This window comes from Teleopsis dalmanni, chromosome X (genome assembly GCF_002237135.1).
Source record: "Teleopsis dalmanni isolate 2A chromosome X, ASM223713v2, whole genome shotgun sequence".
Lineage (NCBI taxonomy): Eukaryota > Metazoa > Arthropoda > Insecta > Diptera > Diopsidae > Teleopsis > Teleopsis dalmanni.
Window position 1 is genome coordinate 90,610,370 of NC_051848.1, and position 16,239 is coordinate 90,626,608.

Here is a 16,239-nt window from a genome sequence, read left to right on the forward strand (position 1 = left end):
TGAAAAGGTTGGTGCAGGTAAAGATTTAGTTCAGTTTTTTGTTTTTGTATTTTGCATTCATATTTTGTATTTATATTTGTATTTTGTAGGAGAACAAATTTGTATGCAAAATACAAAAACAAAAAACTGAACTAAATCTTTACCTGCACCAACCTTTTCAAACATTTTCTATGGAATTGCAAAAACAACTACCTTGTATGAAAATTGCATTTTATATTTTCATTTTAAAAATATCGCGCAGAATTTGCGCGATACTCTTGCTTTTTATATTATATAACGCAAGTATACCAGTTATTTGTGCGTTTTAAAATAAGAAGCAAATTTTAAGAGTTATTTCTGCGCGAAAAAAATAAAAGGCATATAATAATTATTATTTTTGATGAATATAATAAAAATCAAATTTAATTATTATTTTTTGAGTTTTATTTTAAAATGCATATGATAACAGTTATAAGAGGATTTTTATTTTTTTTATGATAACTGTTACGGTCCCTGATTAAAATAAGTTACAGTGATTTACAAAAACAAATTATACAATAAAATAAAATATGTAATTAAATGTGTATTTCAAAATACGCTGATAATATTGTACGACAAAAATGAAGTTCTTTTCTCTTTATGGATTTTGCAACGGTTTCAGATTAATATTGGTAAGCTGAACTCAAATTTCAAACTGGTTTTTCTCCTAAATATTTGGATCTTTGGTAAAAAAAACGGTTAGAGTTCAAAAATTGAAGCTTCAAAGGGTCACAAACAACTTTCATTTTTAGAGACATAAATTTTATGTCCTTAGTAAGTTCGCTAAGAATGTATAAATGAACAATTTTGTCTTACACATTCTTCTTAAATAAGGAGGGGAATTTCTTTCAAAGAAGGAAGAAATTTTTAAAAATACCTATTTGTGTCAGCAAATGACGAGACTTTAGCAAAGGATGTCGGTGACAAGAATGTTTATCTATTGATTCATAGCACGTTCACTTGCTAGTTGTGAAGACACTTGTAGTTTTTAATTAAAAAATTTTTTATTAACACTTTTAAACTTCGTTTTTTTAACTTGAACCCGTTATTGAGAGATACCCAGAAATTTAGCAAAAAAATTAATTGCGGATATGAGCTCAACAGTCTAAAATCAATCTCAACTTAATGTTATTGAAAAATCTAAAAAATAGATTTAGTGTCGCACAATATAACCTAACGTTACCTAATAATTAATTAATAATTAATTAATGAAAAATTAACGTACATGTAAACATACTTAACTTTGCTATATTTTACCGTAATTACCAACTTTATCCAATTAATATGAACTTCTTTTTGTGCTACAAGACATATGTTACTAGATTTCTAGTAAGTTCTACTCTACTTTTTTTTTAAGAATAATGTCTTTATTTATCGTTCGTTTTATTACATTACTGGTATTACTGAAATTAATAAATTCTCAGTAGCCAGTATTCAGAAAAAGTGCATCTGCTTATATCAAAAATGGCATTAAATGGATTAGGTTAGATTAGGTTTCAAAACGAATCTAGTCTCATGTAGAGTTTCTATGGGCCCGCATCATTGATTAAGTCTTATATAAAAATAAGCTCAAAAAATTTTAAAAAATATAAACAGTTTTTTTTTTGATAAACTTGACTTGGTTTTTTCTAATCATTAAAAATCTTTTTCATAAAGCCTTTAAAGGGTATGTCGAAGTCTCCTAAACTGACTGCTTAATATTCATTGCTTTTTTATTTATTTGATGGTATTTGACAAATGCAGTTCACATTTGAACTTTCAGTGAACCATAAGAAAGCAGCAGATTTTCATTGCAAAAGAATTAGTTCTGGAACTGGCACTACAGCCTCTAATTTTGAAAGTATATTGAAATAATTTTACTTTTATGTAAAATTCAATTCAGATGAAATTTTTAAATTGTCGGGGCAAAGCAGAGACCTTTTAGAGTCAGATGGATAGTGAAATTTAATTTAATAAAAAAGAGGGAAAAAAGGTTTTTAAAAATCAAAATTACTAAAACTCTACAACATTGCATACTATAAATCTGAAGTGGCACTCTATACTTATCGTGCTGACATATGATTTTACGTAAACTGAAGAGTATGTTCCATCGGCTTATGCCCTTATACAGATTTACAACAAATGCATTCCCATACACAGCTAGGATGTCAATAGGAGCGCAACACTCGTGTCTCCAATGAACAATAATTTGTGAGAATAGAAAACACTTACAAAATGGAATTTGTTGCACTCAGCGGCCGATGCATGCGATGAACAACCACTGTCGAAGGTTTATTTGAGCGTCGCATCGACATGCGACGTAAAAATTGCTGAAATCCACCATCAGACCTCGATGATTTGACTAAATCTGCTACTATGGCAGCATCTGATGCAGGCGTTGTTGTTGCTGTCGATGCATTGATATATTGTTGTTGTTGTTGTTGTTGTTGTTCTTGTTGCTGCTTCTGTTTTAGCTGATGTTGCTGATATTTATGTTGTTGTTGATGTTCTTTATGTTTAACTGTTGTTAAAAATGTGCTTGGTGATGATATGTTGCGTGCAACTGGCGGATGTTGCATTTTAGTAGCAGCAACACTTTGTGGTTGCCATGACTGTACTCGCATGTGAGGGCCTGTTATCACCTCATTGGTACTAATGCTGTCGTTGCAATCCGTTGTGCTAACATTGCTGCTATTGTTACTAACATAACTTGTCGCACTGCTACAACTTGTGGTTAATACACTACGTCGCATTTCTAACGAATTGTTGCTGATGCCGCTGAGACGGCTGGAAGCTCGAGAGCTAATGCGTCGATGTGTTCCGCGACGACGTCTTCGCATAATGACATCCTCCGTTTGGCATTCATCAATTGGTAACGGTACATCGTAGATGAGATGTCTGGAACCATATACGCTCGAACGTTTACGTACAAGTGAGAAACTACCCAGGGACTGTGAACAGCGCAGAGCATTTTTCGAGGGTAATGACTGCAATACAATTTGAGAATAAAATAAATATGAAAATATTAAGCACATAAACATGTTAGGAAATTTATAAGCTCGTAAATACATGGCAAGATTTTGTGGTCGGCTACTTAATTTTTTCAATTGGTGCACAATTTTTAAGTCATTACACAAAAAAATACAAAAACTTCATAGCAACATGGATATGATTTCACATGTCTTGCCAAAAAATTATGCCAATCCTTTTGCAGTTTAAAACAAAATTAACATATGCAACATGTCTAGACGTTAGCAAGTTAAAAGCTAAATTTGTGAAGTCATGCGAACAGAAGGATGCCAAATGTAACGAAAAAATTAAATCCTTGATACTAAAATATAAATTCTCTTTAAATGAAATTGATATAGGTTAAATTTAAATTGAATTCATTTCAACAAAATAACTTGGAAAGGCTTGGAAAATCAAGCCATTGAGCACATCAAAAAATTTTATCTACCATATATACTGATTAATTTTTAGAAAATAAATTAAAATTTATATAATTTATTTTTATATTCACAAAAGTAAATTATTGCAAGGAATAATATTTAAGAGCTGTTTACAATTTTGAAAAGTTGGGTATGCTGGTTATGGGGCATTTAAAATATAAAGTCGCCAACATCACCTCACAAAAATGTTATAATCTTAAGAATTGAACAAGTTTTTATACAAAATGTATACACAAAACGTAGTTATGTTGTAGCTATTTTATTAGACATAATTAATCTTAAGAAAATATGATTATTTTATTATTATTGCTTTAAATGCTTAAACTTAAGGAACAAATGTTTTTCTTTTTCCAAGCAATTATAAAATGAACTTAATTATTTTGTCAACTTCCACGATTTTTTTATTTTAATTTAAAAACCGAAATTTTGTCCCATCGCAAACGTTGACAAACTGCAACAGTAAATAAGTCGTTAATTGTTCATTTCCGATTTCGTAATTACTTTAATTAAAACTCAACAAGTTGTAAACAAACAACAACAATTTAATGCACTTAACTTCCACAAATACGCAGGACTCTTGTAAAACAATTAAATTATAGCTGAACAAATTATATGAATCCAACTCAATAAGATGAAGTTCTATATATATAGTTCTTCGCAAACACAAATATCATAAATACAGTGAAAATAAAAACATACCGCAGGCAAAATGTCCTCATTTTCCGTAGCTACATCAGCCATGTCCATTTCCGCTTCAATATCATCGCCAACAGATTTTGCTTCCACGGCCGAAATCGAACGCTGCAGACCCAATTTACTAACATTCTTAAATAACTTCCAACGTTCACGGGCAGTGCGTCCAACAACAGTACTGCTAAAAATATGCACAAAGAAAATATATTAAAAAAATTATTTTTAAAGTACAACAGAAAAAACTGGCAGACAAAGCAAGGCACGGCAAGGCCCGGCAAGGCAAAATGGTGGGCATATAATTTCTAGTGAAATTTAGCTTTGATGAAATGCGTAAGATATGCGCTGTGACAAGGACTCAGCAGACAGCGTAGCAAATGTCACAAATAGTGTTGGTGACATAATTAAAAGACAGCTGGTGGCTTTCGGAACAGTTCATTATTGACAAGTACCGTGGGATGCATAATGACCCGACTACACATTGCCTGATTATAATGCGGGATATTTGATTGCTTTATTCGCATGCGAGTGTTTAACATTTCAAGGATTATGTGCTTCATTATGCTTTGTTTAATGCCATCATTTCTCCTTTGCATTCACATAAAATATTTGAATAAAGTTATCAAAAGCAGTTAATTACAGCAATTAAACTTGAATGCTTCCTCCACATTAAAATGTATATTGGAAATAGGTGGGATATTATGAATGGACTTAGTGTGCAATACTTGAATATCTTGTCCGCCTTGTGGTTAACTGCAATTAAATATTTTCTAATCATATGATTTATAGTAAACTTAAACTTGAATCATATCAATTTATATAGTTATATTATTGCTTACTATAAACTTGGTTAATGGACACATATTTAATATTCAAAATAAGGAATATCGATAAAGTTCCATTCTCTCAAGTATATGTTTATAAGTTGCAAGTTATTTAAAATTGACGTTTTTGAAAACAAAGTTAAAACTGGAAATCTTAGAAAACAATCTTAGTAAATTAAATTAGGACCTCTTTTTAGAAATTTGAAAATCATTCCTTGATTTCACTCGTGATAAAAATAAAGTGTTTTTTCTCCTTCTATTAAACAGCTGAGCGAGTAGTTTATCTCCTAGACATTTAGGTCTCTGACAATTACGGGCTGAAATTCAAAAAATGAGGTTTCAAAGAATTAATAATAAATTTTTGTTTTAAGAAACCCAAATCTCGTAGTTCGGCTAACTTAGTATGAGAAAATAGATAAATAAAATTTTTAAAATTTCATCTCTTTACTGTCAGAAATGCAGATGTCTAGGAAGAAAACGAGTTACAGATTTAATTTCAACAGCATTTACCTAACCTGAAATCATAGAATAATCGAAAAATGGAGTTATAGAACTAATAATAAACTTAGTATAATGAAATTAAGAACACCTCACAGAAATTTTCAACAAATTTAGAGCTTTGCGTTAAAGACAACGTGTGCTTACGCGTTGGATTCCAATTATAGAAGCTGGTGAATTTAATTCTAATATTTAAATTTAAAATTGCATTAAATAAAAGTGAAAATCATAAATCTAAAATAAAAAAAGAAAAACACAATTTGTAATCCACTTACCTTTGCTGTTCCTTTTCCCTGGCTTTTGCAACTATGGAATTCCACTTGGCAATAATGTGTGGATATTTCAGTTCGATGTCTTTATAACTTCCGGCTGCTTGCAGGTGACAATCCTTCATAACAATCAACTGATAAGGACGAGGTTAAAAAGTATAAACAGGTTGGAGAAGATAAATTCCAAAATCCAAATATGAAACAAAACGAAGTAAAACAAAATAACAAGAAAATGTTTTCAATTCGAAAACGTGTAGCGCATTGCGTTCGGTTACTCAAACATGGAAGAGACACTCAAAAAGTATGAAAGGATAATACCGGAAATGAAAACAATTATAAAAAATGTCGCTTATGGGCTTTAGGAATAAATGCAAGCCGAGTGTATGAATGAATTGAAATTGATAAAAAGTATATGAAAAGAAGAATGAAAGCCAATTGCAAAAATGGCTAAAAGCGATAATAAAGAATAAGTGACACATTCGATATCTGACATTCAATTTTAATTTAGTAGAGAAAAAATGAACAAACAGTTTGCATGTACAGCATATATCACCATGAATGCTAATAAAATTTGTTTACAAGGGGAGTGACTGTAACTGGGTGAAGAGAGAAATCAATTGAATTCGAGAAACCGCAACGTCACCACAGCGCTCTTCATACTTACATAAGCCGCCTGTTGGACCAAATTCAATTGTTGTGTCACCAAAATCACAGTTCGATTGCTTTTCAATAACATTTTCCTGATGCTTTGTTCGAAAATGTGCCGCGCAACTTCATTGTCCAAGGATGAAAATGGATCATCCTGCAACAAAATTGTTTGTTATTATTGACAATAGAAGAAAACATATGTCAAAAATTGTTAAATGAACGTTAAAGATCTGAGATATATAATAAAAAATTTTTGAATTAGACATTTTATAAAGACAAATTCAAAGAAATAGTAAAGAAACTGTAACAACAATCCATTGGTTTATAAATTTTTTAAAAACTGTATTTCAATTCGCTGGCAATAAATGCCAACATAATCGACGAATACTCGACGAGTATATACGAGTTCTGAGAATTGAATAAAAATACACAAATTCGCTGTGTAAAATAAAAATCACCGTGATATCTAGATCACGCGTTTATACATATGATTTTGATGCTGGTCTGCTCCTTTTTGAAGCAGAAGGTTTTAAGTTTTGATGTACTTACCATTATCACTACGTTAGCTGACGAATACAGTGCTCTTGCTATGGCCACACGCTGACGCTGGCCGCCGGACAAATTGATGCCACGTTCTCCAATTACAGTCATATCGCCTTGCGGCATCAATTCGATATCAGGTTTAAGTGCACATGCCTCCAATACAAAATCGTAACGTTTTGGACGGAAAGATTCTCCAAATGTAATATTCTCACGTATACTTGTATTTAATAGCCAAGGTAGTTGTGGAACAAATGCAATTGTGGATGTTCTTAAATTAAGTATAAAAATATTTGTTTTAAATTTTTAATTCATGTTAGATAATTGCCATTACATGACTACAAATATTGTATTGTAGGTAAATAAAAGATGTTTCTTTTCGAAATTTATAAACTTCAATAATGATTCTTTGATTCAGTGAATGAAATAAAAATTTTATGGAAAGAGAGTTCATCCCCAGTATATACTGACAGACAAATTGTTGAAGAAAAGAAATTGTGAAAATATTTTTAATGATTATTCCATCAATATCTGTGACTTTATCGTAAGAGTTTTGACAATAATTTGTCTACCTGAGTACCAATCATGAGACCTTTATGTTAGATTGTTTAACCCATTTCGGATCAACGTGTGGTACACCACACGGTTAGGTTTGAATATTTTTTATCTACAAAGAATATTTTATGTTTTTTAGGTAAAGATAAAACGAAAATAATCTTTTAAATAAATATTAAACACTTCTGATTTGCTTAAGCTTGTGTTATTGTACTAGTTACTATGGAAATTTCACCGTAAAAATTCAAGTTTCAATTGGCCTGATTCTTAATGCGTTAATAGATGGATGCATAACTAAGAAGAAACTTAAGTCACTTAACGCATTGGTACAGAGATCTCAGTAAAAAAGGATTTCATTGATGTTTTGATTAGGTTTATTATTTATCTAGTGAAGATTGTTTAAATACAATAGAGTCAATAGTAACTAACCATTACTCGCTGTCTACGCTATATTTTTCTACAAATGCTTATTACTTTTAAATTTTACTTGCAAAGAAATATTTATATGTTATTGAAGAACTGAAAATTATTGCAAAAATCTTGCCAAAACTCAAGCTAATTGAGATACAGAACTTAAAATAAAAAATATATTAACTTTGCATCTATCTGCCTACTGTTCAACAATGATATTTATTATATAGTAAGTGTTTTTCAGGAACATTATGTGGGGTTAGGATTTGGTTTCTTGGTCAAAAAATCTAAACAATCGAGCACAATTTTTTCAAGAGTCTAAAATGGCAACAAAAATGCCATATTTCAAACTTTCCACAAAATTTCATGAAATAGCTTTGTGCAAATCTGATGTGAACAGCTGTTTTTGAATAAATTAAGCAAATTGAAGCAATAAGTCCTAACGTATTAAAAATTGCTCACTTATTTGTGAAGGTTCATACATATGGACCTTCATGTACCTCTAGTCAAAGACGAGCTAGCCCTCCTACGGCAAAAATATGACACTAAAATAATGGTACATCCAAACTCACTCGCTCAATATCTTACCAGAACAAGAAACATATCCCGTCTTAAAAGATCAGATCAAGATCAATTATTATTAAAAATCAATAGTTAAGAATCTTACGTTTTAAACAAGGAAAGTTTAGATAGTGATATAAACTTTGAATGAATATTTTTAGTAATTATTGTTAGACTTTTTAAGTGATTCAATAAATAAAAGAAAAGAAGAAAAAAAAACTTATTTGTTGTTTCAAATCATTTCATACTCATTTAATTCGAGATTTGATGCCATTTTACATATTACAACCTTTAGTTAGATAATAAATTCAAATTCAAAGCAAAACAGTTGATTTATACATCAACACAAATTTTGCTAGGAAGAAAATATGCGAGTAAAAATTGTTAATCGGTTTATTATTCCGACAGGGATGTTACGCTAGCGCAGGTGCTATCTTTTACTCGTAGATTTGCTGGTGGAACGCAATAGTGTATACTCCTAGTTACTCGAAGTTGCTAAGAGTACTTCGAGTAACTACACAGCAATTGTTTTATGAACTTGATAAGAAACTACAAATTTTCTTCCTATGGTGCATTGTTTTCCTCTTATCGGAACAACAATACTAATTTCAATTTCTTGAAATTGATCACTGAGAGTGTAATTCTTTTGCATAATTCGTGTTTTCAAATTCTACACTATGTATGTCTTGAAGAAATTAAATATAACTTCACTTGACATATTTTTCATATCATAAAAAGGTTTTTAAAATGTGTCTTGTATCATATATGCAAAAAGATATCAAAGGTATATAAAATAAAAGGTATTTATCGCTTTATTATTTCTCGAAATATTCTTTCAAGAAGATTGAAACATTTTCAATCTTCTGCAGACACTTCCAAAACATGGCTTTTAACAACAGATACTTCGTACAACAATGGATTCTTCTGCCGACAAAATCGTTGTCCACTCAATTTATTCTTGACGTTCGGAAATAAGAAAAAATGATTGGGTGCCAAATCAGAACTGTACAGCCATCAGGACGATACATAGATTTTTTGAATGCCAGTTTTTAGATGAAATGTGTGAGCACTCGCATTATCTTGATGGTGATGGCAAATTATCCGATGTCGCTTGCTTGTTTTTCGTATATCACTGAAGACTTCCGGTAATCAAACGGTTGTATACGAAATAAACCATTTTGCGTTTCTGTAATGGTATCCGTATAGTTGCCACATGACCAGTTTTCTCGAAAAAACAAGCGATCATTCGTATCGAAGTACTTCGAGTGCGAACAACTTTTGGTGGATTTGGTTCATCTTGAAACACCCATACAAGCGACAGTCTGCTGTTTATGTTTCGGCTCAAACACATATATCCATAATTCGCCACCTGATACAATTCTACACTTATATACATCTTTTGAAACACCGCCATTGTACTTCTTGAGCATTTCTGTGCACGGTGCACCAATCGACACAAGCACCTTTTGAGATTTTGTCAAATGTTTTTGCCCAGCCTCAAAGTTTTGTCACACAACAACTGATCAACTGATTTTGAACGACCTTCATGAGTTTCGTAAATTTCGTCAGTGATCGAACTGCACGATTAAAATGAACGTTGAATAGTGGGAACGTTTCACAGTGACAAAGGATGGAGCTTACTTTACATCGCCAAATGTGGAAGTAATTTGATTGATGCACTCTTGTCTTGATACTCGTAATCCCCGTCGAAGGTCGTAATAAACTATCGCACGAAAATGCACTCGTGTTAATTCCATTTTTGCGCGAAGGCTCAATTTACAAATCACTGTAAATAACACAAATAATGTTCTTTTGACAAAAAGTCTAAGATAGGTTATGTTTAATAATATCAAAAGACACAAAAAACAATCTGCTCCCCACACATCAAGTCAGTTATTTTCTTTATGTTAACGTACAATAAGATAAATTAAATTGTTCGAAGCTCGCATAAATTTCTTGCTGTATATTTGCATACGTGCTAGCTACTCGGAAAGACATGCTGGAAGCCAATGAAATATTCGGCTCAATTGTTGTTTTGAAATTCAAATTGGAGCCGACATTGAAAAATAGAATTTAACCTTTCGACATTTGGCACACAAATAGGTGCACAGAGCCATGTGGATTCGCAGTCATGCCTCCGGTGCAATGGTTCCATTACAATTGCAGCAAAAATAATAATAATAATAACGCAGAAAAATACTCGTACTAACAAATAATGTTTGTGTTGTGGCACAGCAGCAACAATGCATGTTTTAAATTAAAATTATAAATTCCAATTTAAAGTTATTGCTTTTCAAAAGCAGATGCAAGTCAGTAATTAACTGCATAGAACGCAGCAATATAGTTAAACAATACACAAGCACACCGACTCGTAAAGATCAGGACCCAAATTTAAACTGGCTAACAAATGTACGAGTGAAAGCTCAAGTATGTATCACACACATCGTTTGTAATATTTTCTGCAAAACTATTATTTTAATTTTACAAATATTCTGTAAAAATAATATTAAAAATTTTTTCAAAATTTTAAATTTCAATATTATATATATATATATATATATATATATATATATATATATAGATAAAGCAACCGCAGCGCCAAACAAAGAAAGTGCAATAAAATTAAATAAAAGCATATAATAATAAATGTGAATGAAACGTCTGTACACAGCTTACAGGTGTTTAAACTGGGAAATATGTGGCATCACTTGAAAAACTCAAACTTTGAATTCATTCTAACAAAAGAGCAGAAAGCATAACCTCTATGTGACAGAACCAGCTGTAAACTAGAACAAACACAGGAAAAAATGGTTATAGAGTAAATACAATGACTTGAAAATAGTAGCATGGAATGCACACGGTATCAGTAGACATGTCAATGAATTGCAAACATTTCTGTGCTCAAACTCGATCGACATACTATTAACCTACATTAAACAAAACATGTATATTCTACAGAGTTAATTCATGAAAATAAATGAAATAAAATTATTTAATAATACTTGAAGAGAAAAAATCCAAGTATGCGACGGTAGAATTGCAAGCAAGGAGATAACAACTAATGAACACACTTAAATTCAAATTGACTAATCTGCTCACAACAAAGTACTTCTCATAGTCATATGACTCATAGTCATATCTATATATATGTGCCATATATAGAGATCACCACTTCTGCCAATGTATTTGTTGATGCCGTGAATACATCAACAACTATTACTATTGCTTACATCAACTACTAGTAGGAAAGTTATATATACTGATTTAGTTTTCGAAAGGCCTTACTACATCTTTAGAGCTATCGAGTTCAGAAAATACCTCTACCTTTAAAGCCTCAAAAAAAAAACAGCAATTTATGACAGCTGCTGGTGTTGTCATATTCAAGTTAAGTCAGGCATAGAACCGGTCTACCAAACGTTCCGCCATTGGTTCTTAGCATCTACTATTTGGATGATATAAAACAATGTAGTAAGCAATTGTTTATCATACATCCTTCTATTCTTGAAGTTTGACCGCAGTGCAGGTCAACACCATAATAATTTTCCACATGTTCAATGATTCCTGAGCTAACAGATCTAAGTCCAATTGAAGTATAGTTCCATATCAGTAAGGTCACCAGACTCTGTTTGTTTGACAGCGCACCATCCTCATTGAATAATTTGACATTGTTTTAATTCCTTCCATATAAACCCATTCCTCAATATAAACAACTAATTAACATGATAGTTCAAATACGCTTTACATTTTTGAGGCGACAATACCAAATATTATCTGTAAAAATTTTAGCGATCCTTTAAAATTATCCTTTATCTGCCATGAAAACTAATATAAAGTATAAACAGTATAAACAGCTTCTTCTGGTGAATTATCCCGTGCCTCTATGTGAGGGTGTTTAATTTTCGTCTAAACCAAAGTTGACTTTATACTTATTTCTGCCTATAGTTGCAATGTGTGGCATATGTTCAACATTTTCTTTGCAAACTTCAAAATAGTTTTGAGCCGTTCAAGATTTTCTTACATTACACAAACGAGTGTTTTGGGTTTAACATTTTTCGACTTATGACATTTCGACTCACTTTGTTTATTTTGCTGGCACAACAGTATTAATTATCATAAATAAGGAAAATAAGCTTTAACCTAAAAATATGACGGCAATAAGACTGTCAACAATCACCAAACCGGAAATTATAATTACAACGAATTGTTTGTCTGTTGTAAAGCTCGCACGGCATTAACTTAATTTCTTTTATTGCTGCTCCCAGCAACTAATAACTGCACCACAACAAAATCGGCAATATGTGAACCATGAGCAAGAACTACAACAACACATAAATTAACTAATAAGCAAGCATAGCAAAGGTTGTTGATTTTAGGAAAGTAACGCGAAAATCGCGTCATATGCAAACAAAACACAAATTTCTAGTCTAAAAGTTTAGATACGTTAACTTTCAATCTAATTAAATGGAAAAGAAACATACACACGATCGTATGTGGTCCACACAGATACTCATGTGCATGCAACTTGTGTGTATACCACAAATAAAAACAGAAATTATGTAAATAAACTAAAAGTAGCGCAGTAAACAAACAAACAACAACAACAACAACCACCACCACAGCAACAAATGCAGGAATATCAACCACTTCCAACCCTGCTAAAAAATAAATTTGAGGTCTGCTTTTAGGCGTTACAAAATATATACAATAAATCATACAAAATGTGAAGCGAAACTTTTGATTTATTTAGCAACAGTTTTTCGTATTCCAAAATAAAAGTGCCCAAACTACGTCCTTTACCGGTCTCCCCTCTCTCCCTATCATAGAAGTATGGTCTTTTTGCGTGTGATGCGTAAAAAGTAGGGAACAGAGTTTGGAGTCCGGAATGCGTTACATGGCGTATAACGTATGAAGTGTTTATTTGATATGCACAAAATGTAAAAATAAATTTGTTTGTTTTTTGGTGAAGTTTTTGGTTTGTTGTTGTTCCTAGCTTGGTTTAAGCAATAATTATAGTTACGAAATAAATGTAATTTAATTATGTATAAAACGCATATAACATACAATATATGTATATATCCTTAGCAACGAAATTTTGCAAGATGATACTCATACGCACGGTAGGCCAACTTATTTTAGAGCCTGAACAAAAAAAAATCAACAAAATAACGAGTGCAAAATAACGAGTGCAAAATAATAATTGTAATAGAAATAAATTTTCTTAATTGTACTAATTTTACTGAGGATGCCGGCACTCATAGTTTGGATTGCTCGTTGTGAATATGCACTTTTACTGCGGCACTTTATGAGATTTTTATTTACTTTGCAGATTTTTTTCGTACGAAATAACGAAATGTGAAGAGAATCTGTGGATTTAACTATAAAATTACAAAGTTCAAACTGTGTGGCATAATAAATTGCAGCAAACACAGACATTTATAATAGTAATTCAAATTATTGCACTCTATGCTGCTCGTTAAATGCGCTTTTACTGCCGCTACTTCTGCCATTTCTGCCACTTCTGCTGCTGTTAGCTGTATTGTGGCAGCAACTTCCACTTCCATAAAATGTGCTACTATTTTACTCGTGCAGAACGTACACATTTTTTTATGTTTGTACTCGTATATATCCTTAACATCCTGTTTAAACTAGTGCTCATTGTGCTCGTTCGTAATTTTGCTGCAATCGCCTTAAGACATTTTCGATTTTACTTCAGCGATATGTGGTATGAGTGCAGGCTCCATTTCATATGGAGCCTTCACACTTTCCATAGTGAACTTATGCTGTTGTGATAGTCTGCTGCAGTATATAAAATTGCACAGTATTGCATTGTACTAGAGCCGCTACCACACATGTGCAGCGTCGCACTGGTGCGCATTTCTTTGATGTGCAATAAAATTAACATTCAAACATTTGTGATAAATTGCGACCACGTGATATGCATTGAAATTGCTGGAAAATATGTTAAACGACGATTTCGTAAGTAAAAATCTTTTGTTTTTATTTTTCAACACATTTTTGTTTTATTTTTATTATATTTGTACACTTTTGTGCTTGATTCGAAATTTTCCAGGCGAACGTCTTAAAAGTGAACAATATCACTTAGTTGCAAAAAAGAGAAAAATATGAAATACTTAGACATACTCGTAGTTAAAAAATATATAGGTTACTCAAGGTAAAACTCCTCCATAAGTTATTATTCAAGCTGTTTGTACTCCAATGCGTATGCAAATAAACCATATAATACTTAATCTTCAACGATGTTGGTACGACCAATTTTTTTGATATAAACCAAACAATATGGTATGTGAATACACGATATTCGTTAAATATTCGTTTCGGGGTGTTTGTTTTCCTTCTCCATCCGCCTTTTATTTAATTTGCATCTTGAAATTTGCATGTGTTTGTATCGCTTCCGAATCCTCCAGGCAGGTACGCACGAATGTTTTTGTTTTGTTCAATAGATGAAAGATGTGCACAGTCAAATTTATTACTTACTCACGAAAAGTTTAAAAACAAACATGTAAGTCAATTTAGTCCATTTCGGAGGATAAAGAAATTACTTTGCTTAGGCTCATGAAATGAGATGGTGTAGTATAAAACACATACGGTTTCTCCACATACGGATTTTCAAAGTAAATCATTTACAGGGCAAATTTTTATTGTTGTTGTTTGTTATGATGTTATACTTCAAAGATTAAGGACAAAGTTTTTCGCCCTTAGTTGTTATCAGTCTTTAATGATTGAATAGAAATTTAATAACTTTCGATTTAGTTTTGCTACAATAAGTTATAGATATTATTATTAGACATAGTACAACAAATGGATTGATACAGCACTGATGTATTTAGTATTTTAAAATACGTGTATTCAAATTATAACCTTTTCTAGCACCTGTTTTTGTAAGACTTCATTATTTTGTATATTACTTTAAAAAATTGTAGACTTCCAGAAATTAATTTTGATTTTGAAATTAGAATTTCTCAACAATATGTTCCTGTATTATATTTCTAATTAATTGACAATATTACTTTTTAGAATACATCAATTTTACAACAAATAATACAGTTTTAATTACATAAATGTGCAATTTTTACATTTACATCCTGTACATTTTAGTATTTTTTTAATCTTTTCTCTCTGTATCCAACAAAACTATTTGCATATATTAACTTTCAAACCGTAATTTATTACACAATAAAATAATCATAAAGTGGTACACTGCATCTTTTATCTAGATGCTTTCGCACATCAATATTTTAAGACACTGATACAAGGAGTATCTTGTACACTATTCTCATTAAAAAGATTTCGGGCATATCCGAGGTACGAAATAAACACAATGTAGTCATCCGATTCGCGGTCACTTTATTCAGCAACTGAAACTGTATTAGAACAATGACTCAACGAATGTTGGATTTTAAGTAGTGCACTATATTTGTTTTGTTTCAGCAAACCAGAAACATTATAAATGCTCGAATAAAATAATAGATCAGTCACATCATGCGATCATGGACACGAATTAGATCTCAAAGAAAATAATCCAGACTAGAAAAATCACACAATCATTGAGACGACAATTTGTCATAGGAACATTTGCTAAAATCATCCACAAGCAAAATACACGACCGTTCAGTTTTAAACACTTTATTTGAGAGAATGTATAATGGATGTAATACAAAATAATAATAGCATATAAATTTATAGAGCTGTATTCTTGTACTTTTTGGTATCCTTTATACCAACACCAATCAATATAAATAAAAACGCTGTGTATCGTATTGACCCATATTGTCATAA

General features: G+C 31.5%; 1 protein-coding gene across 4 annotated transcripts in view; it reads right to left on the reverse strand.

Annotated features, from left to right (window-relative positions):
- The window catches only part of LOC119687166 (ATP-binding cassette sub-family C member Sur), a 151,291-nt gene that overhangs the window by 53,256 nt on the left and 81,796 nt on the right, over window positions 1-16,239 (reverse strand). For 3 of the 4 annotated variants that reach the window (XM_038101380.1, XM_038101382.1, XM_038101379.1), the window contains exons 10-14: window positions 6,925-7,186; window positions 6,392-6,529; window positions 5,734-5,861; window positions 4,146-4,320; window positions 2,230-2,984 (exon numbers count right to left, since the gene is read on the reverse strand). In XM_038101380.1, coding sequence (XP_037957308.1) covers window positions 2,230-2,984; window positions 4,146-4,320; window positions 5,734-5,861; window positions 6,392-6,529; window positions 6,925-7,186 — 1,458 coding nt within the window. The remainder of the gene's footprint in view (window positions 1-2,229; window positions 2,985-4,145; window positions 4,321-5,733; window positions 5,862-6,391; window positions 6,530-6,924; window positions 7,187-16,239) is intronic. The other variant, XM_038101381.1, reaches the window with a different exon arrangement.